This window comes from Danio rerio, chromosome 22, assembly GCF_049306965.1.
Source record: "Danio rerio strain Tuebingen ecotype United States chromosome 22, GRCz12tu, whole genome shotgun sequence".
NCBI lineage: Eukaryota > Metazoa > Chordata > Actinopteri > Cypriniformes > Danionidae > Danio > Danio rerio.
In genome coordinates this window covers 18634579-18660806 of record NC_133197.1, presented here as the reverse complement: position 1 = coordinate 18660806, position 26228 = coordinate 18634579, and the positions used below count along the sequence as shown (strand labels likewise).

Genomic DNA, 26228 nt, shown 5'->3' with positions numbered 1-26228 from the left:
ATTTCATAATTGGCTTCATCACTCTGTTTCCTCTCTACCAATCAGCTGGTGTGTGGTCTGCAGTCTGGCGCAATATGGCTGCCATCGCGTCATCCAGGTGGATGTGGCACACTGGTGGTGGATGAGGAGATTCCCCCCAATGTGTAAAGCGCTTTGAGTGTCTAGTAAAACATTATATAAATGTAAGGAACTATCATTATTATAATTATTATTTATAACTATTATTGTTAATTGCTTTTTAAAATGTTATTAGTAGTATCAAGGTGTCAACTATGTCTATATCTTAAACTTTGTGTACAGTAAACACCTGAAAGCTAGATATTTTACAAAAATCTCAACACTGTTCATTGAAATTTTGAAGATATATTGGGATCAAAAGTGTCACCTTGTGTGTAAATCATTTAATCTTCACCCAGTTACTATGATTTGTTGCAGTATACAGATGATGCACTAGATTTTTGATTCAAAATATATAAAATATCAGGAATATGTTTTGTTTCTAAATAACAACTTTGAGCACAATGGCTAAATCAATTTTCAACTCTTAGTTGCTACATTTTAAATGGCATAATGACCTAAATGTTTCCTTGTTTGTTAATTACTTTATATTGTTATAATGCTCTGTAAATTTGAACGCTTACCATAAATTTGTACAAGTGATTACTGAACTCTAGATATTTGTAAAAATTACGCAAATATCAGCACTTTAATTTCTGGTTAAATGAGCTTTAAAATGTTGATCCTGTTACTTAATTATTAATTAATAATTAATTAATTATTATTACTGTTACTTAGAAATTAAGTGCCTCCTAATTTGTTAATGTACTAATCGTAAATAGTCATGATGATTTAATGAAATAGGTCTATGCAAATTTTAGTGTTAACTCTGTTTCTGTTCTTTTTTTAAAGTGTAGAAATACTTCCTTGTTTCTTAATCACTACATTTTAATGTAACTTGTCAGAATGGGTTGATTTTAAATAAATATTTTTATCCTTATTATTGCACAGCTCTCAATTTTTTATTTATTAAACACAACTAAAAATTTGCAATTTTTTAGATGCAGTGGGCCCCCAAATATGATCATACTCATGCAAATGATCACCCTATTAAATTGTATTATTTTAAAACTTTCTTAAAGACCCAATTTATTCTGTGCAAAAATTTTATTCATGCTCTAAAATATTATTGGGAAAATATATACGCTTTATTATAATTTTTTTAATTGTATTTTATTTGTATTATTTACTTTATTTAATCTATTTATTTATTTCAAATGTTTGTATAATTCATTTAAATCCTATTTAATTATATTATTTATGATAAATTATTTTAGTATTTAATTTTTTTATTTCAAACGTTAGTATAATTTATTTGAATCCTACATAATTATATTATTGTATGTTAAATTATTTTATTATTTAAACAATTTATTATTTTATTTAATTATTTCAAATTTTTGTGTAATTTATTGAATCTTATTTATTTATGTTATTTTGTTAAATTATTTTATTATTTATTATTATTTTATGTATTTCAAATGTTTGTATAATTTATTTGAATCTTATTCAATTATATTATTTTATGTTAATTTATTTTATTATTTAAACAATTTATCATTTTATTTAATTATTTCACGTTTGTATAATTTATTTGAATCTTATTTTATTATTTATTTTATTATTATTATTTTGTTATTTTGTGTTAAATTATTTTATTATTTTCTTTATTTATTATTATAACTGTGTGCTTACCTGTCTTAATAACAAATGTTTATTTTTTAATTTTTTTATTCATTCATTCATTCATTCATTCATTGATTAATTGATTGATTGATTGATTGATTGATTGATTGATTGATTGATTGATTGATTGATTGATTGATTGATTGATTGATTGATAGCACTTTTTTATTTACAGGTTTGGACCAGTCTGAAAACCCCATACTTCATAAATCTCTGTTGATTCTGTGTAATAATGTCATAGCATCATAAGTACACCAAAAGTGTAATGGCATCATAAGCAGCTACCTCTTTTTTTTATTTTTTATTAATTACTTCACCTTAATATTATTATATTAATATTTATCAATACAGGATGATCTCATATACGTTTTACAAATAAATAAAATAATAATTCTCCTCTTTTTTTTTAAACCAGAAAGGCACCTGTTTTCTAAAATAACACCTGTGCATTGAAACGTGTGCATTTGCAACCAGGTATGGAGTCTCCAGTGGCGTCCCTCCATCTCATCAGCCCTACCTGAAATCACTGTACGGATGAATAATCCAATTGCCGGCGGATTTGACCCGTTCCTGCTCCTTCTCCACTGCCTTTTGGCTCCCAAACATACGCAGGGAGAATTTGTTGACCCCGGGCTGCAGCATGGCGCTAAACTGCCTCTGCATGTAAGTTTGATTGTCCCTGGCTTCCCCATCTTCCGCCGTGATCTGGCCATCCTCAGACTTGGAGAAGCTGACGGAATTGCCCGCTGGGTTGCTCGGACTCGGTCCGTGCGCAGGTGCGGCGCTGGAGAAGGACACCCTGGAGTCCTTCTTGTCCGCGGGAGGAGCGGCGGCGGCGGCAGGAGTGACCGAGCCGTCCATGCTGGAGGTGCTGGAGTGACATGCAGATGCTGGGAAGCCTCCACCTGTCTGCTTCTCCAGCTTGGAGAGGACTGAGCACACGCTGTCGTCTCTTCGGCAGTCTCCGTTGATCACGCATCTCATTCCGGTGGCATCCTCGCCGTCAGAATGAGCGCCGCTCCGGGAAGCGTCTCCGTGTCCGAGGAGCGCGGCGGATTCCGTGCTGCGTCCACATGAGGCGAAGTCCTTGTTGTTGGAGATCCTGCTGCTCGCTGCTCCCCCTCCTGGCGCTACAGTCTTCATCTTGGAGGAAGAGTCAAGGATGTCGCCCCTGCGAGTCTCTTTGTGGTCTTCATCGCCGTCCTCCGCTTCATCCATGACGGCGGCGAGGGAGCTTTGGGGTGAATCCTGACGCAGCCAGATTTTACGAAAGTGCAGACGCGGGCATGCGAGTGCCAATGTCACCAGACACAACTACAGCAGCCGCGTTGACATGGCTGCACTCGATCACTCCCTTACCTGGAAACGCATCACAAGCCATGAGTTCACATGATGAAGGCAGGAGGATGGCAACTATGTCTATGAGAAACTGGGGGAAAATGGTCCGAGTAATGAGACATTCACTCGTTGAATGTTAAATTCGCACAATTGGTTTAGTAGACTTCTGGAATATTTCTAAAGTTAATCAAAGTCAATGAATGACTTTGAAAAAAATTACAATTTTATAAATATAACTGTTTTTTTAATGTGAAATTAATCATTTTCGTTTTGACTGTGAACTTATTTGTTCATAGATTTAAAGATATTTTTATCATTAAGGACTTTTACACAAAAGAGCATAACTATAAACAACTATGATGTATCATATGTAGGGCTTGACATGAACTTTTTTGATCACCAGGCACTATGGCTAGTAGTTTTCCAATGCTACTAGCCACTCACTATTTTTACTAGCCACAATTTTGTTTTTGTGAAAATATATTTAATATGTATAAATTTGACTTTAACATGTTAAAATTACTTGTAATTTTACTTGATTTAAATTTTGTTTTATGTCCTCATAGCTGCTTGTTCATTTAACTTTTGTGTGTGTTGTGTATGACCTTGTTCAATAAGGATGAGCATTTATATATAAATAAATAGATTAATTTTATTTTACAGGAATTTTTAGGTCTCAACACTAAGATTTTACCATTTTTCTGGCTAAACTAAAATAATTATTTCCTTGCCACAAATTTTAAATATTGTGATAAAACAAGCAAAATATAGCTGTATAGATATACTTTTCATTCAACAAAAATATTCTTAAAAAAACAAAACAATTGACATTAAAAAATTATTTTCATGTATCTAAAACTATACACAGTAGTCTGTCCTGGCTGAAATTCCCAGATTACCAGTTAACTATATATAATCTCACATTAACGCAAAATTATAATTAAACCATATTAACATAAGTAACTGTAAGCAAAAGAAAGCCGGTGAAAAATATACTGTGTGTGATAATGAAAAGATGATCACACACAGACGGTTTTTAGGCTCATTATTAATCTGTTTAAAGAATGGTAAAAGTGAAAGCGGCAACTGCTGCTGTTTACATAAAATCTGGAGCTCTGAAAAGCAGCATAAATGTGGTTGCACGAGCACCGTTTTTTCCAGTCTATTTAAAAGAAAAACCAGTTGCGTTTTTAGGCACAGGTTGCTTTATGCAAGGAAATGGGATGCAGGGGCTTTTAGGCAACCATGCGCTTCACATCAGCTGTGCGTGCGACACCAAGGGTGTACTCACACTATGTACAGTTGCCTTGAACTGGCTCAAAGCACGCTTGCCCCCCTCCCATCTCCCCTGACTTCCCGCACTCACATTACATTTGGGCCTAGGCACGCTTACATCATCGATGATGCACTGTTCAGTAAGCGCTTTCGCTCAGCACAGTAGAGATTTCTTCAGTTATATCGTTTAAGTCGTTTTATATGCAGTGACGCAGTCAAATATTTTGCCGAACAGATCGGCCACTTTTGACACTGATAAACAATCATAAAGTCCTCGTGCATTAGGTGGTTTGCTGAAGGTGCAGCTGTCGCGCAGTGAGGGGTTTGCGTCTAATAATCTACGACAGTTTGCTTTCATTGAATAATGATTAATTAATCCATATGAAACAGTCCCTTAAAAGTCATGTCTCGCTTTCAGTTTCGGGTTCAAAAAAAAAATTTCTCAATTATTTAATTTCTCAATTATTAATTTTCTCAATTATTTTTGATCGTCCTAAGTGACTAGTGGGGGTGTCTGTCCAACACGCCACAGCTGAAATCTACCCGCATTTGGCGGGTAGACGGGTGTTAATGTTAACCCCTGATCATATGATATTATATGAGCTATTGAGCTATTTGAAGGTAGATTCTGATTGACTGTTGGTGTTTTTACCATTCAGCTGGGAAGCAATCCTACAGAAATTGATACTAGCAGTTTTCGTTTTAGTTGTACAACTTATTTACATGAAGAATTTCTAGAAAAATATCTTTATGATCAAGGCCTTCATGCTGAAAAGAGGACAGCTAACTATAAACAACTAGGCCTATATGGCTCCATAAAGATGTAGCACACCTGTCGCTTTAAAGGTTCCAGTCCTTCTAATTGGAAAAATATATATCGTGCAAAAAGAGAATCCAACATTTTTAATTTTAGTTGTATTTTAGATCTTATTTTTTATACTTAGAACTTTTTAGCACAGTAAATTTGTCATTAAGGCTCTTTCACACAAAGAGGATTGCTAACTGTAAACAACTTAACATATATTAGCTCCACACTGAAGTAGGATACCTGTCACTTTAAATGTTCAAGTTCTTTCATGATGGATTCTAATTGGCTGTTGGAGTTTTCACTTTTCATCAGATGGGGAAAAAAATTGCACGGAAATAAATCAAACTAATTTTTGTTTTAGTTGCAGAATTTTCATTCAACCACCAAGACTTTTTTTTCTTTACCAGAAATGACACGGGCTTCTCATAAAAGACAATAAGACATTGTACAAGAGAAATTGTGGAGAAAAATTGCTTCTCAGCTTTTATTTACATTTGAACAAAAAGTGTCATATCCAAAATGATTTGCATATTTCTCAATAATTAATATAAAAGCCTTTATTGGCTATTACAGCAATCAAATGCTTCCTATAAATCCTCAATTAGAATTATAATGTTCTATCTGAAGGTGACGCAGTATAGCGCAGTGGGTAGTGCTTTCGCCTCACAGCACAGTAGGCTAAATTGTCCGTGGTTAACAAGTGTGAATGAGTGTGTATAGATGTTTTCCAGTTATGGGTTGCATCTGGGAGAGCATCCACTGCAAAAAAAAAAGGCTGGATTCGTTAGCGGTTCATTCCGCTTTAACGACCCCAGATTAATAAAGGGACTAAGCCGAAAAGAAAATGAATTCTATCTGACATTTTTGTCAAAACTGAGTTATTGACATTTATTAATTAACAACTTATTTACATTATGGGATGTTTTTTTATAAGTTGTTTACATTTCAAGACTTTTTATTTAAAAAACAAATGTTACACATACTGTTTACTAAATGGAACGCAAAAACTTTGAAGCTCAATATCTCAAAATCATTCAGATCGCAGATAGAACCTTATAATTCTAAGGTGATGAATTGTTGACAAACTTTCTCCATGTCTCCACTCATAGTTTTGCTGATTCATCTTTAGGGATGAGGGTCTCCTTGCCATCATCCTGATCTTTAGCTCCCTCCACAGACTCTCAATTGGATTTAAGTCAGGACTTTGGCTGGGCCACAGCAAATCATTAATGTTTTCGTCTGCTTACCATTTCTTTACCATTTTTCCTGTAAGTTGTCCACTGAAATGTCCACTGGTGCCCAAGGCTATGTTTTTCTGCAGACATCTGCTGTTGTTATTGAGGTTCTCACCACTATTCTTGACAGATTGTGCTTGGTGGTTATCCTTGGATACTTTTCTTTCACCTCTCCCACTGTCCTCCTGGCCAGCACAGTTATCACTTCCGAGATTTTTCAGTGAAAATGTTTTTTTTTAATATTTAGTAATAATTTGCACAGTAGGAACTTCCAAACATTTAGATATGCTCTTATAGCCCTTTCCTGACTTATGGGCAGCCTCATTGCAGAACTGCAGGTCCTCACTGAGCTACTTTGTTTTCAGCATGACTGTCCTCAAACCAACTGCAGAGAGCTCCTGTTTTTCAACTGTTGAGTCAATTAAATTCAGGGCAGTTGGGATGCTTTGATAAACAAACTGTTAACAGCCACTCATAATCCACCCTTCTGTAAAGAGCTTGAGCATTTAAAGTGAGATATTTGATAATTGTTCATTTTTGTGAGCGGGTCGTTTTTTTCTTTTTATGTATAATGATGGTTAAAACCATGTCTATTGTTTTCACTATAGATTTGTCTTTGGTTTGAATGGATTTTAAAGGACTTCATACAAAAATTCTGTAATTAATTACTCAATTATCCTCATTGCATTACAAAACCCAAATTTAATATGGAACTCATGATGAAATGCAAGAGCTTTCTGACCCAAAGAGAATACACTTGTGCAATTTTAGTGAGCAGGTGTCCTGAAATAAACTGATGCAGATGAGAAGAAACTGTTGGGGGGAATGTATTCTCGTACCTTTAAAAAATTGGTTGAACCATTGACGACACAGACAACTTTTGTCAGTTTCTTTCTGGGAGCTTTTTTAGAAAACGTTCTGTTTTTGGAGGGTCATAGAGCTCTCAGATGTCCTCCTATTTTGTGTTCCAGAGAAGGCATTTAACTCTTTAAGTATCCTTGAACTAACTATAAAAAATTGTTTTGATTTCATGAATGTAAGTTGAAAAAAACTGTATTTTTTTTACCTTGTAACATTTTCAGGGTAAATAATGTTCTTTTATGATTAATGTACAAATGTAGGTTAGTAATACTTTTAAGATGATTGGTTATGTATTATAAACCTGATAAATGAGTGAGGATGCCTGAAATTAGACTTTAAAATGTATGATGGCTTCATTAATATTTGAAAATTTTATGGTACATTTTCACTGTAACAAATATGTAGACAGGCTGCTAATGTACAAGTTAGTGTGATACTTTTTTTAGCACATGTAATCGGTGAGTAACAGGGATGTCTGTAAACAGATTAGATATTAAAAAAACTATTTTAAAAGTATTTTGGTTACGAACGTATATAAATTGTGGATTGATTAAAATATAAGACTTGAGCACTACTTTCAGTCAGGTTTCCAAAGTTAAAAAAAGTTTGAAACATGAATATTGAGATTTAAATGGATCACTGTATTTGACCTGAAAAGCGTTTGAATTAACCCTTGTGCAGTTGAAATTTAATACCCTTTTGTTATGTTAGTGATGAAAATATCTACTGAATTAAACTGCATAAAGTGCCTTTTTTGTTGCATAAATCTGTTTATCAGCCCTGATCAAAACTACTAAATTGTTTAGAAAATTACAGGATTTAACTCTTTAATTGCCAAGTTCATAAAAGCAGTCACTGGTTTGTTTAAAGAAAAACGAAATTAAAAAAAAAAAAAAAAAAAAATTGTTGTTTTCAATGTAAAGTAATTGGACTAGATTTTTAAACCTTTTATCACAGTCTTTGGACATGTGATGCATTTTTACAACAAATTAATTTAGTAGATGTTTAGGGAAGTGAATTTACCCAGAGTGTATTTTTTAAGTTAAAACTTTTTCAAAATAATTCTCAAAATGTGTCAAAATAAGATTGGTCACCAAACTCATTCCGCTGGCTGACAGAAAACATTTTGGCCAAATGAAGACTCAAAAATCACCCCAGTGAATGAAAACATCCCCAACAGCACATAAAGGGTTGAAATGTGTTATTTCTCAATTTTTTGAGCTCACGCATCTATAAAGGTCAACGTTCAATCACGTGACACATTTTGGTTAAAAAAAAAAAAAAAAAAATCACCAATATTTCTTGTTTTCATAAAACAATAGTCTCACTGCTTTGTATGCCTACCTTTAGTTTTTCGCATACATTGGCATTGACAGAAACAACATCTATCTTTTATCAGCTGAGTGAAAACAAATATTCGCGAAAATTGACTACGACGAGTTTATCATCAAGCAAAGGCAGCACCAATAATAACAACAACAACAACAATAATAATAAATGTTTATTTATTAATCGGGCCCCATGAATAAATACTAATTCTAAAAGTTTACGAGGCTTTAAAAACAGTCTTCTGCTTTAAATTCAGTAGTGGTTTCTCGTTTCCAATCCAACAATGCTGTGAGCTCCGTCACGTAGAGCCGCTCCCTACAAACAAAGCCAACAAATGAGCGAACAGCGCCTCCTTCTGGACACCAAACAACACGACACAGACAAGTCAAAATCAAATAGTTTATTTAAGATTGTGCAAGTCAGTACATGTCGACAGTGTATTAGATGTCCTATGACGCTAAGGCAAAAATAATTTAAACAAGGTCTTACAATTATCTCTTAACTTGCAAATGGCACACATCCAGACACTATACTTCACAATGCAAAAGTATGACTGTCTATAGGAGAATCATTTAAGCAACAAGCATTCACTAAAATTCCACACACAACCATGTCATTGTCCTCCATGTTAGATTCTGCAAAAGAACTTGTAACTGATTACGCAAGGAGCAAAATGGCACAGCGTACTAACACTTGGTCCTAAAGGTTAACACAGGAAGCCTGAAAATATGCTTGTTTTATTATTATTCAATGGCAAACTGTTAGCTAGACAAAAAAACAGTGGCATTTGACCATCCACGTGGAATAGAGCACTTTAATACGCTGTACTGCACATAAAAGTTAGCTTAAATTATTTGTATGTTATTAAAAACAGCATGTACAATAAAGTGGCTAAACATTAAGGCGTACAGAAAAATAACAAGGAAGCTAAGCTTTGACTGCTGCCAAAGAATCAGAACTGTTGTATTTGTGAACACTTGAAGAACAGTGAAAAAGCCAGGAAGACAAAAATAAAAATCAAATAAAGAGAAACAGTTTATTCCCACATTAAGAGATTTCCACTAAACACACACTTCTACAGCAATACAATCATGCAGTACTTCCCTCCCCACCCTCCCTAAACCCACGTTTAAAAGGTCTGCTTGCAGCACAGTATGGATAGGAATAAAAGTAAAAGGAGACCAGTTATTATCATCATCAAGACATTTACACTCAAGCAGAGGGTGAAGTTGCCGGGCGCACTATATTGTGCTACTCAAACTCAACGATCTTTATATCTTCAACAGCAGTCATGAAAACACCTGAAGGAGAAACAAATATGGATGATTTAACAGCTTATGTTGCTACCTAAAATCTATAGTATACTAAAATGTTCAAATACTGAAGTTTTTGCACAATCAGTAATACTACTGACAAACATTCATTTATTAAACCATTAAATTAGACTGTAAACGTACAGATGGAGAGTGTAATATACATCTCAAAAATCATAGTTTAACATGCTGCTAAAATAGCAATGGCTTCAATTTGTAATCTGTATTTAATATTAATTTATAAATTTAGCCTGTTAGTTGATGCATACTTTATACATCAACCGGGTATAGAGTTCAGCGGGAGTTTATTCTTCCCGGTTGTGAATCAAATTATATATGAAAAAAAAAAAAAAAGTTTAACTTTATAGTAGACCTTCATGATTACGTCGATAAACATTTGTGAACAAAGAAATATTTTTATTATCATGAAAATTGCCTTTATTTGTGAGGGTTTGCATCCTGAAGGCAGGCACTTTTTTCCAGGGGTTTCAGTACAGCGTAACCGCTACTACGTCAGAGTGGGCGTGGCCTATCTGTGAATTTGCATAGGTCACGAATCATGCGCAGATTGTGAAAACAGCCGTTTGATTCAGATACCTGTACGTAATCGCAGGGGTTTCGTGTCCATTGCCTTTTATATGCAGTACAAAATAGCTCTCCTGATCGCAATTGTTTCATGTGAAGTCAGTGTATGTTATATTAAACAAATTAACTTAAGATACCTCTCAGATTACATCAATACTAATTACTCAATTATAATTTAAGATACCCGTCCCGATTCCAGGGCTTTTGTGTAAAATACTTTATATATCATATACAGTAACATCAGATACCTGTCCTGATCCCAGGGGTTTCATGTATGACCACTTTTATATTATATACATTAACATCAGATACCTGTCCTGATCTCAGTTGTTTTGTGTATGATGACTTCAAATAAAAATATAAAATAAATAAGAGTTATGTTAATTAACTAAGAGAGTAAGAAAAATTAACCACAGTTTATTACAGAAAATGTGGTATTTATTTGTTTAAACATGACTGAATACCATATTTTAAACTACAAAACACGGTTAATCTTACCACAACCATTATTATTTGGTTTAAAATGCAAGTACAAAAGCCCAGAGACAGTAAAACGGAGAAAAACGAGGTCAGCTGCATTTTCTAATGAATAAATTCTTTAAAATATAACATTATAAAAACTACACCGATCGAGCCACGACCATTTTACGTCATGGTAATGAAACCCCTGGAATTTAGTGCATGCCGCATCCTGAAATTAGAGATAGGAAGTTGAAGGCCTCATGTGACAGGAAGTAAATCTAATTTTTTTTTTCCTTTCTTGAATTCTTTTATTTGGTTGTTTGTTTTCTTGTCATTGAGAAATGAAACCTGGATAACATGTAAAAGATTACTCATAAAAAGAAAAATGGCAACCATGAACTTCGACAACTATAGTGGCCGGTGGGCTTAAATTAGAACACCAAAGCAGTTAATAAAGAAACATAACCTATTAGACTTGAAGTAAACCTTAAATTTATTGAAGATTAAAATAACATTAAATAGTACATATTGATCACTAGTATTAGTGTATAAACTAGAGCAGGGCTAATAAACTATATATTATATCGAATCGCGATAAAATTTGCCAATAAATGATAAACTCTGCACTTTTACTCTAAATTGATCTAAGAGCTGATCTCACTGCAGAAATGTGCAACAATGGGAATCCAAATGTGTTGATATTAAAAATGCACCAAATATTTATGTCACCGACAATTTATCAGGCAAATATGTTATGCCATTTAATAGACCCTCTAATTTAAGGCGTCAGTCATTCTTGTGGACCTCTTTTAAATCCGGAAACATTAACAACTTGTAGCAAAATATATATTCATTCATTAATTCATTTTCTTGTCAGCTTAGTCGCTTTATTAATCCGGGGTTGCCACAGCCAAATAAACTGCCAACTTATCCAGCAAGTTTTTACGCAGCGGATGCCCTTCCAGCCGCAACCCATCTCTGGGAAACATCTACACACACTCATAGACTATGGACAATTTAACCTACCCAATTCACCTGTACCACATGTCTTTGGACTGTGGGGGAAACCAGGGCACCCGGAGGAAACCCACGCGAAGGCAGGGAGAACATGCAAACTCCACACAGAAACGGCAACTGAGCTGAGGTTCGAACCAGCGACCTTCTTGCTGTGAGGCGACAGCACTACCTACTGCGCCACTGCCTCGCCGAAATATATATTATTGTTCAATATGGATAGTTATTATCGAGACTGCATTTTCACCATATCGCACAGCCCTAGTATAAACACCTGAACATAAACTTATACCAGATTACACCTGATAAATCCCATTCTCATTTTGATTCATTTCAAATCCTTCCCTCAGGATCTCTGTATAGAGTCCCTTTGGCAAGGACTATTTGATTTAAATTAATTTCTTCCATATGCGATTAATCTGCTAAATTTTAATGGGAAGAGGTAGTGTCTTTTTTCAAAATCATTAATATTGTTTAATGTTTGTCTTAAGTGTGTGGTGTGATATACGTGTTGTAAATATATTACGCTCTAAACGGGACAGTTTACAGTAACAGTAGTGTAAAATCAAGTTTACATTAGGTTTTAAAATTAAGTTCAACATTTTTTTAAAATTTGTAATCTGTATTTGATTACAAATTATTGATACAGATAAGTAACTAAAAGAAACAAAAACATTCTTAAATTAAGTAGAATTTACTGAACAGTTTATAACTAAAACAGTGAGATAAATATTAAAAAGCACTAATTGGTTTGAATTTTGAAAAATCAAAAAGAAAATGCAAATTAAACAATAATCACAGCTTATTTTTTATATTTAAAGATGTCATTACTATTAAAATTAACAATTAAAATGAATTCTGCTGCATTACTCTACTTTTAGACAAACTCACCCTTTCTCCTTCCTCAGTTGGAGTTTCTTTGCCGGACATTTTTGTCTTTGTGGTTTGTAGCGGAGTTGCTCTTCCTGAAAATCAGTCTTATGTCACTTTCCTCATTTATGTGCATATGTACAAGAGTCAACTCTCATAACTTTAACAGCATTGAAGATCCTTACAGAGAAATATCTAAATACTTTTAAAACAAAAAGAGATCACTTACAGGGGAGCAGATCCTGAGTCATCATCTACAGAGAGCAGAAAAACAGGAAAACACAATTAAATTGCAGAAGTTAGTCTGAAAACTAGTATAAAACCTCAGAACATTGCAAACCTTACATTTAAAAAGCAGAGCAAGACTGAAAACCTAAGTGATGTTCTTCATTTAGTGACTTCTATAGTCAAGTATACACTCCTTAACTAAACAGCATTATCAACCTTATATACATTTCATGCAGAATAATGCATTTCCACCGGCCATGCAGTCTGGTGCTGGATTGTAGGAATATATGTTTGGAGGTTTTCGGTCCATTATTTGTCTGTAGCACAAGCTGACCTAAAGATGGAGTAGCTTCTGCATTATTCCTCTGAAGACTTAAACCCCATTAGAAAACTCCTGAAATCTCCCACAAACCTAATACTCAGCCAAACTTCAGCCTGAAACAAATGCGAAAGTGTGGAACTGAGAACAGCTGTATTAGAAATTAAAATAATTGTGACATTTTGAATGTGTGTGACACACTGCAGCCTGTTAATCACATCTAAAACGAATAATTGACTATGGATTTTCCTAGAAAAAGTAAAACACTTAAGATTAAATTGTACATTAAGTGTCATTTAACCAAATTAATATTCTACCGTGATTCCTTTATAAAAATCCAACATATGTTAGTTTAGAACGTTTCATAAAAATGGATCAAACTTAAAAAAAAAAAAAAAAAAAAGTGATAAATAGAAGAAGAATAAAAAGCATGCTTTAATCATAGTAAAATTAACACTTTTTTTAAGCTGCACTATCATTTGTAAAACCAGTTTTACATCAAATACCATGGTTAAACTATTAACTATTATAACTATTATAAATGTGGTTAATTTAAACTTAAAGTTGGTTTATAACAATAATCTAAAATTTTAGAATTAGCATGATGCAGAGTATGCTTTGTAATATTATTACATTCTTTAAATATTCATAATAACTTCAAGATAATATTCAGATAATGAAAATATACAAGTATAATCATTTTAGAAATTGATTTTGGTGGTGGTCTTAAGTCAATGTAAAAATAAGTGTAAAAATTAAATTGAATAATTGACCACTAGAGGGTGTGTATTCACAACAAACAAAGATTTGATGATGCTGAGGCCCCGTTTACACTAATACTTTTAGTATTAAAACGTACACGTTTTGCTACAGTTACGCCTTCTGTCCACACTACCCCGTCTTGCGTTTTGAAAATGCTGGAGGTCATTTTTGTTTTAAACCACTGCTGCTACTCGTCAGCGTAGATGAGGGAAAACAGAGACATCTAAAAATGGAGCTGTGCCTACAGTCATTTGTCTATCTGATTGGGGCTTTTTCTCAATATTAAGTCCAAAGTTCAGTCTTGCATCCTTTCCTTGCAAGTTCAGACTTCGCAAGTTTGAAATGGAAAACAAACTCTCGAGGACACGTCAGACAAATCTTCAGAGTGTGTTTTGAATGGTATAGAGTGGACAGATCTTTTCAGAAAAGCTAAAAATGAAACTCCAGTGTGGACGTGGATCGTTTTCGTTCTAAAACGCTGATTTAAAACTAAAACGCATTAGTGTAAACAAGGCCTAAGAGTGTGAAATCATGAAATTTTCCATAAAACCAAACTACAAATAGGGGATGCAGGACATGGCCACACAGGAAACGGTTCATGTGACTAGTTAAAAATTGTGCATTTCCTTGGATTAGAATGTATACAAGTTAGCAAAATATATAAAACTGTTCTAGAGTTCACTGGATGTTTTAGTGAAGAAAAAAAAAAAAAAAAAGCTTTTAATTTATATGCACAAAAAAATAGGTGCACACTTATTGTGAAACAAATAAACGTTTTTGACAAAGTAAAAACTATTCATTTCAATTTGATGGGGATTTTGAGTCACTACATCTGACTATTAAAAGACTGAACTACTGGTAAGGTTGTGCTTCAGACACTTTGACAATCAGAAAGGAACCTTAAATAAAACAAGTTAACAACCAAACATATTTGTAGTTTTTACACAGCTGAAATGTAAACAGACATTTGCCCAGGTTGTCATGCAGAGAGCATGTCCAAACACTCAGAACCACAAAAACCAAAGTAAAGTTGGCATTATACATCAGTTATAGCTGCCTTTTTCAAAATATTAACATGCAATGAGACGATGCGGAGATCATGCAAGGCAATATAACACCACCCATCTGAAATATCAACTTGGGTATTATGCATAACACCTCAACCTTTAAAACCCATTCTGAACTGCAGTATGTCAGACTCAGCCGAACACTTTCACTGGCTACAGAAACAGCAAAGAGGAGTCTTGTCTTCAAGCTAATCTTCACAGTTTTAACACAAAGCGCCAGTGAAAGAGTTGCACATTTTCAAGCCTATCAGTGAGAGCACTCAAACTCCCAAAAACCACCCTCTGCAGGAAGGCTGCACAATTAAATCGAAGGCGATAGTCATGCACACTTTGTCAGTAAATCCGGTTCTGTGATCAGTAGCAAACCTCCAGCACTGTTTTCAAAATTGCCAACCATTTTAATCAGACAAAAAATAAATATATTAACTGTTTTGTGACAATGCCAGCTCAAGCACATAGCCAGGGGGAGTTCGGGTGGTTTGTACGGCTCATACCACAGTCAAAGTTAAAGAATTTGTCCGTTATTTTTGTGCGACCTTGCCCAATTTACCTGCTATGCATTCAGGAATTGAGATAATAGCTTTTAGATCATCCAAATAAGCAGAGGTAAATGTAAAAATAAATTAATAACAATAAATGATAAATTATTTTTGTGGCCCAGGAAAACATGCATTCGACCTTAGACATGATAAATATAAGACTAATGTAATTTTAAATAGAGAGAAATTATTATTATTTTTTACTCTAAGCTCACATTAATTTCAGTCGAGTGTCTGAAAAGAATCCTGTGAGATGTGGCTTCTTTCACAGAATAATCTGTTAAAAAAAATGTCAGTGTTCCAAGCAGAGATAACGGCATAGCATTATTATTATTATTATTATTTTAAAGTTAAAGAAAGCTATTAAAAGACATTGTGGACCCTTTACCCATTGAAAGAGACTAAATATCAATCAGAGAACTCTTTCCTGACAAGATGTGTATGAAAAACACCACTTTTGCGATTTCATTACAATATATTGTGCAGCCCTACGTCGCAGCAAATCCACTTCAGTCTGACATGCAGTTTTTGAACACTTACCACAACGGAAAAGCAGCAGCGAACAGAGAAATAAACAATAAAAATCATAAAAATAGAGCACAGCCACAAACTACAGGCAAATAAAAGAAACATACCAACTCAAACTGAAATAGGATCTTGCACCATTACGAGGTCATCAACAAAAACAAAAATTAAAGAATTACATTCACTGGTCATTGTACGATGACGAAAAGTGTAAGTGAGAAATCATTGTGGCGCGAACAGTTAAGAGTTACGCACCGTCATTGATCTCATCAGGCTTTCTTCTCTTCTCGTAGACGAAGATGATGGTGATGAGGATGATGACCTCAGCCACGATCCCGAGGAAAGGCCAGAGAGCGGCCAGCTGACTCCGCACACGCAGCTGGATGTCGTCTGTACCAGTGCCAACCTCACTGGTGCCTTGACACTGGTAGAAGCCCATGTCCTCGTTGATGTCCAGGTCTTTGACATACAGTGTGGTCTTGTTGGGGGTGCTCTTGATCTCATACTTATCATCAGTGCCATTAAAGATGGGGGTCTGTGTGATCAAGGGGGTGCAATTAAAGACTGGAGAAAACTGTAATCATAATTATACTGTAAATATTTTCAGAAATTCAGTAATTTAAAGAACACCACAACTTGACTAATAGAACAACTTGCATTATTTTCAGTGTTTCCCCAACCATTGTATGATTATCTCACAATTCAGTAAAATATAGGTTAATATGAATAGCCTATTATCATTATTATAGTAGTTATTTCTCAAACATATAATAACAAAACTAATAAAAGTAATCCTTTGTGTAGGTCTACTGTTGCTTAAAATGCTATATTTTGTATAGATTGGAATGGTGGATAAGATAATGTAAATGATTTGCGTGCTTTTGGTTTCACTTTCACTGCAGAGTACGCTTATCATATTTACAACTATATTACCCGTTATTCACAGCCTAAGCAGGTTCTGTTCGCTAAAGTAGACATCATACAGGGAGCGCACAGCTCACATGTGATTGTGGCTGCGAACGTCATTACATAAAGACAGAATTACCATTTTGAGTAAAATATGACTTACAGTATGTGACTAAACACCATTTGGAGGGGTGCACATTGCTCCCCCTTTGACAAATACAGTGGCTTCATATCCATTAAAAAAATTTAATTGAATAGTTTATCTGGTCTTAACATGACAGAAATGTGCTCTTATATCATTATATTTTATGCCACTTGAAAAAGACTTTTAAAATGGAAAATCTGATAAGGACAATACAGAATGAAAACAACTCAGTTGTACTTATATATAAATTGGTGAAAAAATGCTAATGAATTATATTTCCATAATAGCATATAAAACTAGTACTGACTAGAATGCTTCAAAATATAATGCATTGCTCTAATCTTAACCCAATAAACTGTCCAAACCAAAATAACGGTCTTTAAAAACCTATGTAGCAAATTTCAAGTAAACAGTTCATAAAATTCTTTTTAAAATCGTTTTCTGACCCATATCAGTTGAATCTGCTCGACAATTCCTGTCATTCAACAGACCCAAAAGCAACATTAAATCAACACCTTGTTCATAAACCCAAATGACGTTTTACACACCTATGCAACATGAACCAACCTTCAAACCACAAGGTCAGGTATCGCTCTCACATTACAATTCACAAAGCATTTATTTACCCGTTCTCCTGCATCAGGAAGCTTGAACCAGCTCCAGTCAGTAGGGGATGGGTATCCTTGACTTCCACAGCTCAGCACAGCCTTGTCTTTCTCATTAGCGTTCTCTGAGCTTTTGGAAGCTTTTATGTGCGGCAAAGCTAACAGGAAGAACATAACAATGGATGAGAAGCACAATACACCCTTGTTTGCAACATTTTTCCAATTATAGATTGCACTCCTGGTTTGGGAAACTAGCATTAAAAAAAAAGTGGCAATTAAAAAGGATATACAGTTGAAGTCAGAATTATCAGCCCACTTTGATTTAGATTTTTTAAAATATTTCCCAAATGATGATTAACAGAGCAAGGAAATGTTCACAGCATGTCTGATAATATTTGTTCTTGTGGAGAAAGTCTTACCAGTTTTATTTTGGATGAAATTAAAGCAGTTTTTAATTTTTTATAAACCTTTTTATAAAAGGTCAAAATTATTAGCCTGTTTAAGCTATAATTTTTCGATAGTCTACAGAACAAACCATTGTTATACAATAGCTTGCCTAATTACCTTAACCTACCTACTTAACCTAATTATCCTACTTAAACCTTTAAAATGTCACTTTAAGCTGTATAGAAGTGTCTTGAAAAATATCTTGTAAAATATCATTTACCATTATCATAGAAAAGATAGAATGAATCAGTTACTAGAAATGAGTTAACCATGTTTAGAAGTGTTGGAAAAAAAAATCTTCCATTAAACTGAAATTCTGAAAAAATAAATAAATAAACGGGGGCTAACAATTTTGACTTCAACTGTATATGGTCAAAGCTTTTAGTTACTACAGCAGTTCCTCAAGATTAAATTCTCTTTGCATTTCCTACAGTGCAACAATATTAAATAAACATCTGTAATATTGATCTGGAGTCTCCCCTCAATAATTGGGGCTAATTTGTTAATACTAAAGCTTCTTTTTAATGTCAGATGGATGATCTGTAAGGTGAAGCCCTCTCACTGTACACATTTTTAAAAGCATTAAAGTTCAATTGAAGCTTTTCTCAAAATTCACATAAAGTAAAAAGATGGATGCATTAAAACAAAAAGATTACATAACAGATAAAGCATCCCCTAAACGCTCTTACCTTTAACTTCAATTGTGGCATTGGCCTGAGGTTCTGTTAGGAAGACACAGGTATATATTCCGGAATGATGATAATCAGCTTTTTCAATGCTGCCATAGAAAGAAAACACTGTAAGATGCAAAAATCTAAAACAACCAACACTATCAAGAATTGTGCCAATGGGGAGTCCTGCTACAATATAATTAAGGCCTTCATATAATAAAAAACAAAACAAAAAACATTTGATATACAGTGATGGCATGCAGTTTTTAAACACTCCAACACTAAAACTAAAATGGACAGGGCTGCAAATATGTCACGCTGCTCTTGTGTACCCCAAACAAAGTGTTGGTGAGATAAAACATTTTGTAAATATCAGACAGCCTTCTCCAGCCTGTGACATATCAGATAAGAAGCACAACAAATTGACAGTTTTATTTGCCACAAAGACAGCAAATAGCGCTGTTAGCACTCATAGAATTGTTCAAAACTTTAAAGATGTAGGGTGACTCAATCAGAATCTATAATAACTCTGTCAACAATCGTACAGGTGCATATCTGCACCAGCTCGGCTACTGCAAACACCTCCAGTGTATTCACGTTGCTAAATTGGTGTTTCTGGTTTGGCTGTTCATTTTGACCTCTGTAGATAATCAAAAAAAAATGTAGTAATTATAATAAATAGAATAAAACTGAATTACAAAAAGATAAGTTCCAAAACATGCCCACTGATTCCATAAATCGCCAATGCTCAAAAGTGCTCAGGAGCCAAAAAGAACTCCCAGGTAGTTTACTTTCGTGTGCTGTTTTGAACTGCAGCAACTAACTTGGTTTTGGCTAGATTGTGTTCGAAATGACATCATTTAACTTTTGTTGTATGATTTCATTTGAATTATATTAGGGGCTTTAAAGATCGAAGGACAGTAGAGCAAATATGAACTATGACAAACAGCTTTGGCAGTACATCACACAGGCATCCCCATAGATATTTTTCCGACCCAGCAGCTCTAATGGGAATTAAGGTCAGTTAATGTGGAGTGCCCAAGGCTCTTAAATAACACTACTGCTGCTGCTGATGAAAGTCACGCTCAAACAGAAAAATCCGCACTATACCAAATGAGCATGGATAGATAATTAAACACTAAATCAGGGAAAGAGATCATCAGAATAATATTGCACTTCAGTCTAAGTTTACAAAGAGGTGAAGAACATACAAGTGTTCAGCATAGGAGTCTGTATTTGTCGAATACGATTCTTCGATTTTCTTTCCATTCTTGACCCAATAGTGGCCTTTGATTGGAGAAGAAGGGTTGGTCAGGTTGCAGCTCAGAGTTGCCGAGGTCGCATTGTTCACCTCGGGACTAGTCATGATGGTTGCACCTGGTGAGGAATTAATACAGTAGAAAAGTTAAACAGTCGTTCACATCAGCTTTCGTAGCATTATGACAGCTCACAGTTGCACATCCTTTGAAAGGAGCAACTTCTGAATTTGCTGCAGCACTATAATAGTAAAATTTTCGCAAACAAAATATAGTTACAAAAGGATCAGAACATTTCTGCCCAGATGTTCACCACAATGTGCACCAAAATGCACATTGCACTCTACAAAGGGAGAGGTGCTGGTGTATTTGAGCTGTGAGCTAGAAGGAAACATTGAGTGAGATGACAAAAAAACAGAAGGGAAGAAGAAACCAGCAACAAACTTAGCAAATGTGTGTTTTCTAATATTATTTCTAAGTGATTCGTCTCTTTACGTGTTTGTTATATTATGATGCTACTGCCCTAATTTAATTGCCCTTGGTGGGATTATTAACGTTGTTAAACTAGTTCTTAACAGTTTTTAAACTGGTTTAAAGAACTTATGAGGTTATGAAAAACAGAAGATTCTCAAAGGATGCGTTCAGTGGAATAAAACATAATCAGAAACCTTTTTCAGAAATGCTTGCCACTGAATTTGAAGGCCCCAATATCCTCACAGCAAATTAATTTAGCTCCTTATTCAGAGATACAAAATTGTAATATCCCCAAATAGAAGTATACCATTGTTAGACTTCCTGACACCATAAACGGCTGAGCATGGTTTTGATAAATGTGTGCTACACAATCTAAAAAAAAGAAATAAGCATCAAATGTTTGTGGAAAGCCTGAAGCCACAGCTATTTATTGATCAACCTCAGACCAATGGTAGTTCAAAAAGGCATCAACTACCCAAAGTAAATCTTTGCTTTGGCAAGCTGTATCAAACTTTTATCTATGAAAATTACAGTATGTATTCATGTATGATTTGTGAAATATCACACCACTTTTTTTTTTTTTATCACTAAGTAAATCGGGGCATTTACACCTGGCATCGACGGACCAATGCAATTTCTTTAAGAGGTTCAACTACATTTCACAAGCTCTAGGCAGTGACATGCCCATAAGGCAGCCGATTGATAAGAAATAACCTTGCTAGTGTAGAAGTGTAATCTGGTCTCTGGTCAAAAGGAAAAAAGGAAGGCAGAGGGCAAGACGAAGGACTGAGGATCTGAAACTACAGGACTTCCTTTTCTACACTAATGGAGACGCTGCGTTTCCACAACGTAACTCACGTTCAAACACTATAACGTTCGCTTGTGAGCGAATCCACTTGACTTTTGGCGGGGTCCTGAGGTCGTTGCGGTCGGGGTCGTTTGAGGCACGGCACTCATAAACGCCTGTGTCGTTGAACGTTAGGTTGGTGAGGATGAGCGAGCTGGTGGCGTGGTCAATATAGGTGGCGTTGATGTGAACGCGATCCTCTCTTGCACCATCAAACAGCTGAGTGATGATTTCATCTGGCTCCTCGCCCTCAATAAACCACCACTGAACTTCAGGGATGGGATTCCCTATGACCTCGCAATCCAGCTCTGCATTGTCTTCAATGAGTTTCATCTGAGACAAAGGCGATTTTATGAAGCCCGCTGGACATTCGATTGATGAGAGTGTGATTTACATAAAGGGTGGACAGTTCATTCAGATGATATGATTAATGATTAGCAGAATGGCAGGCAAAAAAAAAAGAAGAGAAATGGCAGAAGAGAAAAAGAGAGAAAAATGTTAGAAATGAAAAACAAAGGACATACATAAGAAACAAATAATTGAGCATCATGATGCAAGACATCATGACATAAAAACCAAACTGAAGAACATTAAAAGCATTTTAAAAAGACAATGAGCTGAAGCATGCATTAAAAAAAAAAAAAAAAAAAAAATCAAAGCTTAGCTAATTTAAAAATGAAATGAGAACAAATGAAACCAATCACACACACAAAATGAAGTAATGGTTAAGGCTTAAGGATGGTTTACTTAAAATAAAAACGGAGCCATCATGTCATTCCAACCCTGCAAGTCTGATTTTGTCAGTCTAAAGCACAAAATATATATTTGACTAGATAATCAAGTGACTATCAATCCTATAAATGCAATATTATTGTGATCTTAAACACCCCACCCCCTTCATTGTTTTTAACCAAGATGGCAATGCAGCCCCTAATATATGAGTGTTTGACAGAATGATCATACAGACTTGGTAAGACAGGAGGGTGATTTCAAGTTGAGAAAACATCAAGACTTTCTTTTGATTATGAAAAATGCAAATGAACATGCAAACGAAGCCAAATGAACAAACCCCCACTCTAGAACCACTCTAAAGCAGTTTATGTCATTTGAGCATGTTCTCTGGAGGAAAGGCAGGGCTGTACTGTGCTAATCCCCCATGGAGAAAATCATCGGAATTCTTCTGATCACTTTGGAATAATACACACCCTGAAAGACATGGAAGTACGTGCGCAGCAGCTTGAACAACAAGCCTTCACATCAATGACCAGAACCCTTTGAGATCCCCCACAGACCCGTTGTCGCTTCCTGCAGCGTAGCATGTTTTCACAGTGTTTGGTTAAAAAAAAAAAAAAAAAAGTAAGGTACTACTCCCTTTCTTGACCACTGCTGAGGGAGGAATCTCTGCATGTTAGCCAGGATAGATGTCCACAATCAACATCAGTCAGAGCAGTGGCACTGCGCACATGCTTTAGGCCTGAAATAACATGTGCCCTTTTAAAAGAAGAACAGGCATCATCCACCATTTGACCATTATGAAAGGTCACCTCAAACGTTTAAGTGAGTGGCCCAGGAGTCACAAATTCAAAATTACTCCTATAAACAAGCTCTAAATTGAACTGAAGAACATATTTGTATATACAAGTCCTTAGATTTAACATTACCATAAGATATATTGAGTAAATGTTGAGTCTAAACTGTAAATAACAGAACAAAGTACAAAATCCATCAGTCGGTACAAAGTCTGCCACTACTAGATAATTAACATGGCCTGTTCTGTTCTTGTCAATAAGTTCACTTTCTCACAAGCCAACAGAAGCAGCATTGACCCCAAGGTCACTCGTTTCATTAGTTTTCTTGGTTCAAGCCCATGATTAAATGCTGATAAAAGTTGAAAACTATTTCCTAAAGAACATTTAATCTACACGACCATACATTGTGTATGCACACATCCATACACTTGTGGGAACATCTTTTTTTTACCCGAGAGCTTTTAGAATTTGGAAATCTGGATTTGCCACTCGTTTTAAAAAAAAAATAAATAAAAATAAAAAAGCATGGCTCCAGTTTGTGTTAATTGTTCTGTCTCTACAGAATTGGTAAATGTGTGATCAGTGTTATTTGTTTATGTTTATTCAGATGGCAAAGTTAGTTAGTATTGTCAGCAGTACTCTTAAAGACACACCTTAAACAAAATGACTTGGTTACCAAGTTTACAGTAATATCACTTTAATATTATGGTCTGAAAATGCACCACTTCCACACAGCTCTCAGATTTGTAAATGCTGCTCTCTGAATCACTGTCTATCTCCCCCGCATCTGTGTTTGTGTTGCTGTAGTGCATGTAATGAAACTCCCTTTTTCATGCAAACCTTTCCCTCTTTCGCCACTCAACACTTAAAGCTGGATTCAACCCCTTTCCAATTTCCTGACCTTTTTTTTTTTTTCTCCCAAACTACAGCTGTGAAATCACCCTGCTGAGACAGGGGTGGTTTCGTGGCCCTTTTAGTAATTTGTGGTTTTGGCACCATAAAATGTAGAAAAATAAAAATTGAGAATTTCTAAAAAAAATAATAATAATAGTCATTTATAATAAATGTTATAGGGGAAAAGTAGCAATTGCTGTCAGTAAACTAGTGTTTCAGGTAAGTTTGGAAAGTGTATAATTACACATATGCCTACAATTTCATGAGTAATTAAATTTGAAGGGCAAATCAATCCCACCCATCATGCGGGGTACATGCTGACAAATAACATTTTTTTATGTTAAATGACTGCCAGCGGCATCAACAAAAACTGTCACGCTTTAACAAAATAGCTGCATGTTTGCTCTAACCCAATTTATTGAGCTGGGCTGAAGATGAATACTCAGGGGAAACCCCCATTTTAATTCTGATATGGAGATGCTAGCTTTGCATCCAGCTTTGGTGTTCTGCCATAGCGCATGTGCTAACTCTAGAACTGCATGAGTAAACCTGTTCTTGCACAAGCTGTGTTGTTTTGAGAAAGCATCAATGCTTACGTGCTGAAAAGCACCTCCTAGAGTGTTTAAAGCTCTGTTTCTAAAGAGGACCATGAAGCAGATTATGTTGGGATTTGCGACCATGTCATTCATCAGCTGTTGCTTCAGGAGGAGTAAACAAATTATGATGGAGCCAGACTAGAAAACAATCACTCGCATTCATCATTAAGCAATTGATTTTACTGAAAGGGTAGGAATAATATTTTAATAAATTTCACAGTATTAGATTTCCAATTAAACACTAAACTTTCATTACAGTGAGTGTACTACGTTGCATGCTCAAGTTCAGTAGGTTTGCATAGATTATTGCCATTTCCAGTGATGGAACAATATAATAAGCTTAAGCTGAGCCTTTTACGGAACAAGGGAGGCCTGAAAGATGAAAATTGCTGCTTGCTTTGTCAAATGATTGGATGAAACATATTTTGCCTTCCCCAGCTTGTATTATAAATGATTACAGGCTCCTCCTGTTTACAAAACTTGACAGGAGGCCTCCAAAAACTAGTCTGCACCGGTTGTCATCATTGCCTGCTGCTTACCAGGTTTTACACATCATTTACTGGAGTAACTGACCTGCATGAATAGGGACAAATATTAATACTTCATTTGGAAAAGTTTGGATGAGCCATTCCTGAAATAATTAAATATCAACTAAGGGATCTTCTACAGTTTGGAAAATGTGTAACTCAGGTGGTTACAAAACCCAATGCTTGGGGATTAAAGGTTATTTTGGATGAAAGCAGAGCAAATCCACGTGATGGGGTTGAGTGTGGTAAACGTAACCTTAAACATTTTTCAATATAAACATTTAAAATATAATTACTTGTGACAAACAAATAGTTTGCGGAGAGTATGAAAGAGCATCAAGGAGAAAAACAACTACTTTAACTTAAACATCAGCTGTTGATTTATAGTTTGACTAAATGTGCGAGAGCGGTCGCTCGTGCGCGACAGATTCCCGACGATTTTCCAATTTTCAAATCGTTACAAACGTTCACTAACGATGTATATTGCTTTATAGTAAAGTAAAAACAATGTGAATGTAAAATCTGTCGTCCGAGTCGTGTTTCTGTCAACAAACGCCTTGTGTGAAAAACGAGCTCACGAGCTAACACGATCAACAGAAAAAGCAGACGTCCTTACCTGTCATAGCTTCGGCTTGAAACCAGCCGATACAAATGACCAAAACAGCGCCAAAGAGCTTCTTTTCCATGCTGAGGAGTTATTAAAATCTAAAAGGAAAATTTTGGGCCTGTTCGAGATGAAAAAAGAAAATGGAGAAAGCCTTCAGAGGAACCTAGTCGTCCTCTATTTGTTCGGACTCGGAGCTCACTCGAGAACGCGCACGTAAAGAAGGGCGAGTTTATGCGTCACCACGTCCGGTTCTCAACGTCACGGCGTTTTGCACTTGTTTGCTAATTTCCAAAATGATTTCGACTGCTAATGTTTTGAGATATATCCAGCTGCAGGCCCGCAGAACCACACACGTTTGAGGCACACACAATCTAGGACACACAATCTAGGCAAACCATAAATGGTAACTAACTCTTTAGCATTATCGCTACCTATTGAATTTCACAAATAT

General features: G+C 35.2%; 2 protein-coding genes and 1 long non-coding RNA gene across 8 annotated transcripts in view; 1 reads left to right on the top strand and 2 right to left on the bottom strand.

Moving 5' to 3' along the window:
- The window catches only part of hcn2b (hyperpolarization activated cyclic nucleotide-gated potassium channel 2b), a 55680-nt gene extending 52621 nt beyond the window's left edge, over window positions 1–3059 (bottom strand). For all 3 annotated transcript variants that reach the window (XM_680322.10, XM_073937786.1, XM_073937785.1), the window contains exon 1: window positions 2261–3059. In XM_680322.10, coding sequence (XP_685414.3) covers window positions 2261–2961 — 701 coding nt within the window. In that variant the 5' untranslated portion in view covers window positions 2962–3059. The remainder of the gene's footprint in view (window positions 1–2260) is intronic.
- LOC141380308 (uncharacterized) lies at window positions 2054–6933 on the top strand. Its single transcript, XR_012398130.1, has 2 exons — window positions 2054–3672; window positions 3727–6933. It is a non-coding gene; the product is annotated as an uncharacterized lncRNA (long non-coding RNA).
- A 2041-nt stretch (window positions 6934–8974) lies between these two features.
- bsg (basigin) lies at window positions 8975–26017 on the bottom strand. Of its 4 annotated transcripts, none has more exons than NM_198142.2 (9): window positions 25787–26017; window positions 21636–21986; window positions 20259–20424; window positions 19066–19154; window positions 17951–18087; window positions 16529–16808; window positions 13063–13087; window positions 12855–12928; window positions 8975–9890 (listed from the first exon to the last, which is right to left on the bottom strand). In NM_198142.2, the coding sequence occupies exons 1-8, from the start codon at window positions 25854–25856 to the stop codon at window positions 12868–12870; spliced, it is 1179 nt and encodes a 392-aa protein (NP_937785.2). In that variant the 5' UTR covers window positions 25857–26017; the 3' UTR covers window positions 8975–9890; window positions 12855–12867. The 4 variants fall into 4 exon arrangements, with proteins under 4 accessions (NP_937785.2, XP_009294503.1, NP_001299811.1 ...); XM_009296228.4 differs by having other exon boundaries at window positions 13063–13075; window positions 25787–25967; NM_001312882.1 differs by lacking the exon at window positions 21636–21986.
- Between the last annotated feature and the right edge of the window lie 211 nt (window positions 26018–26228).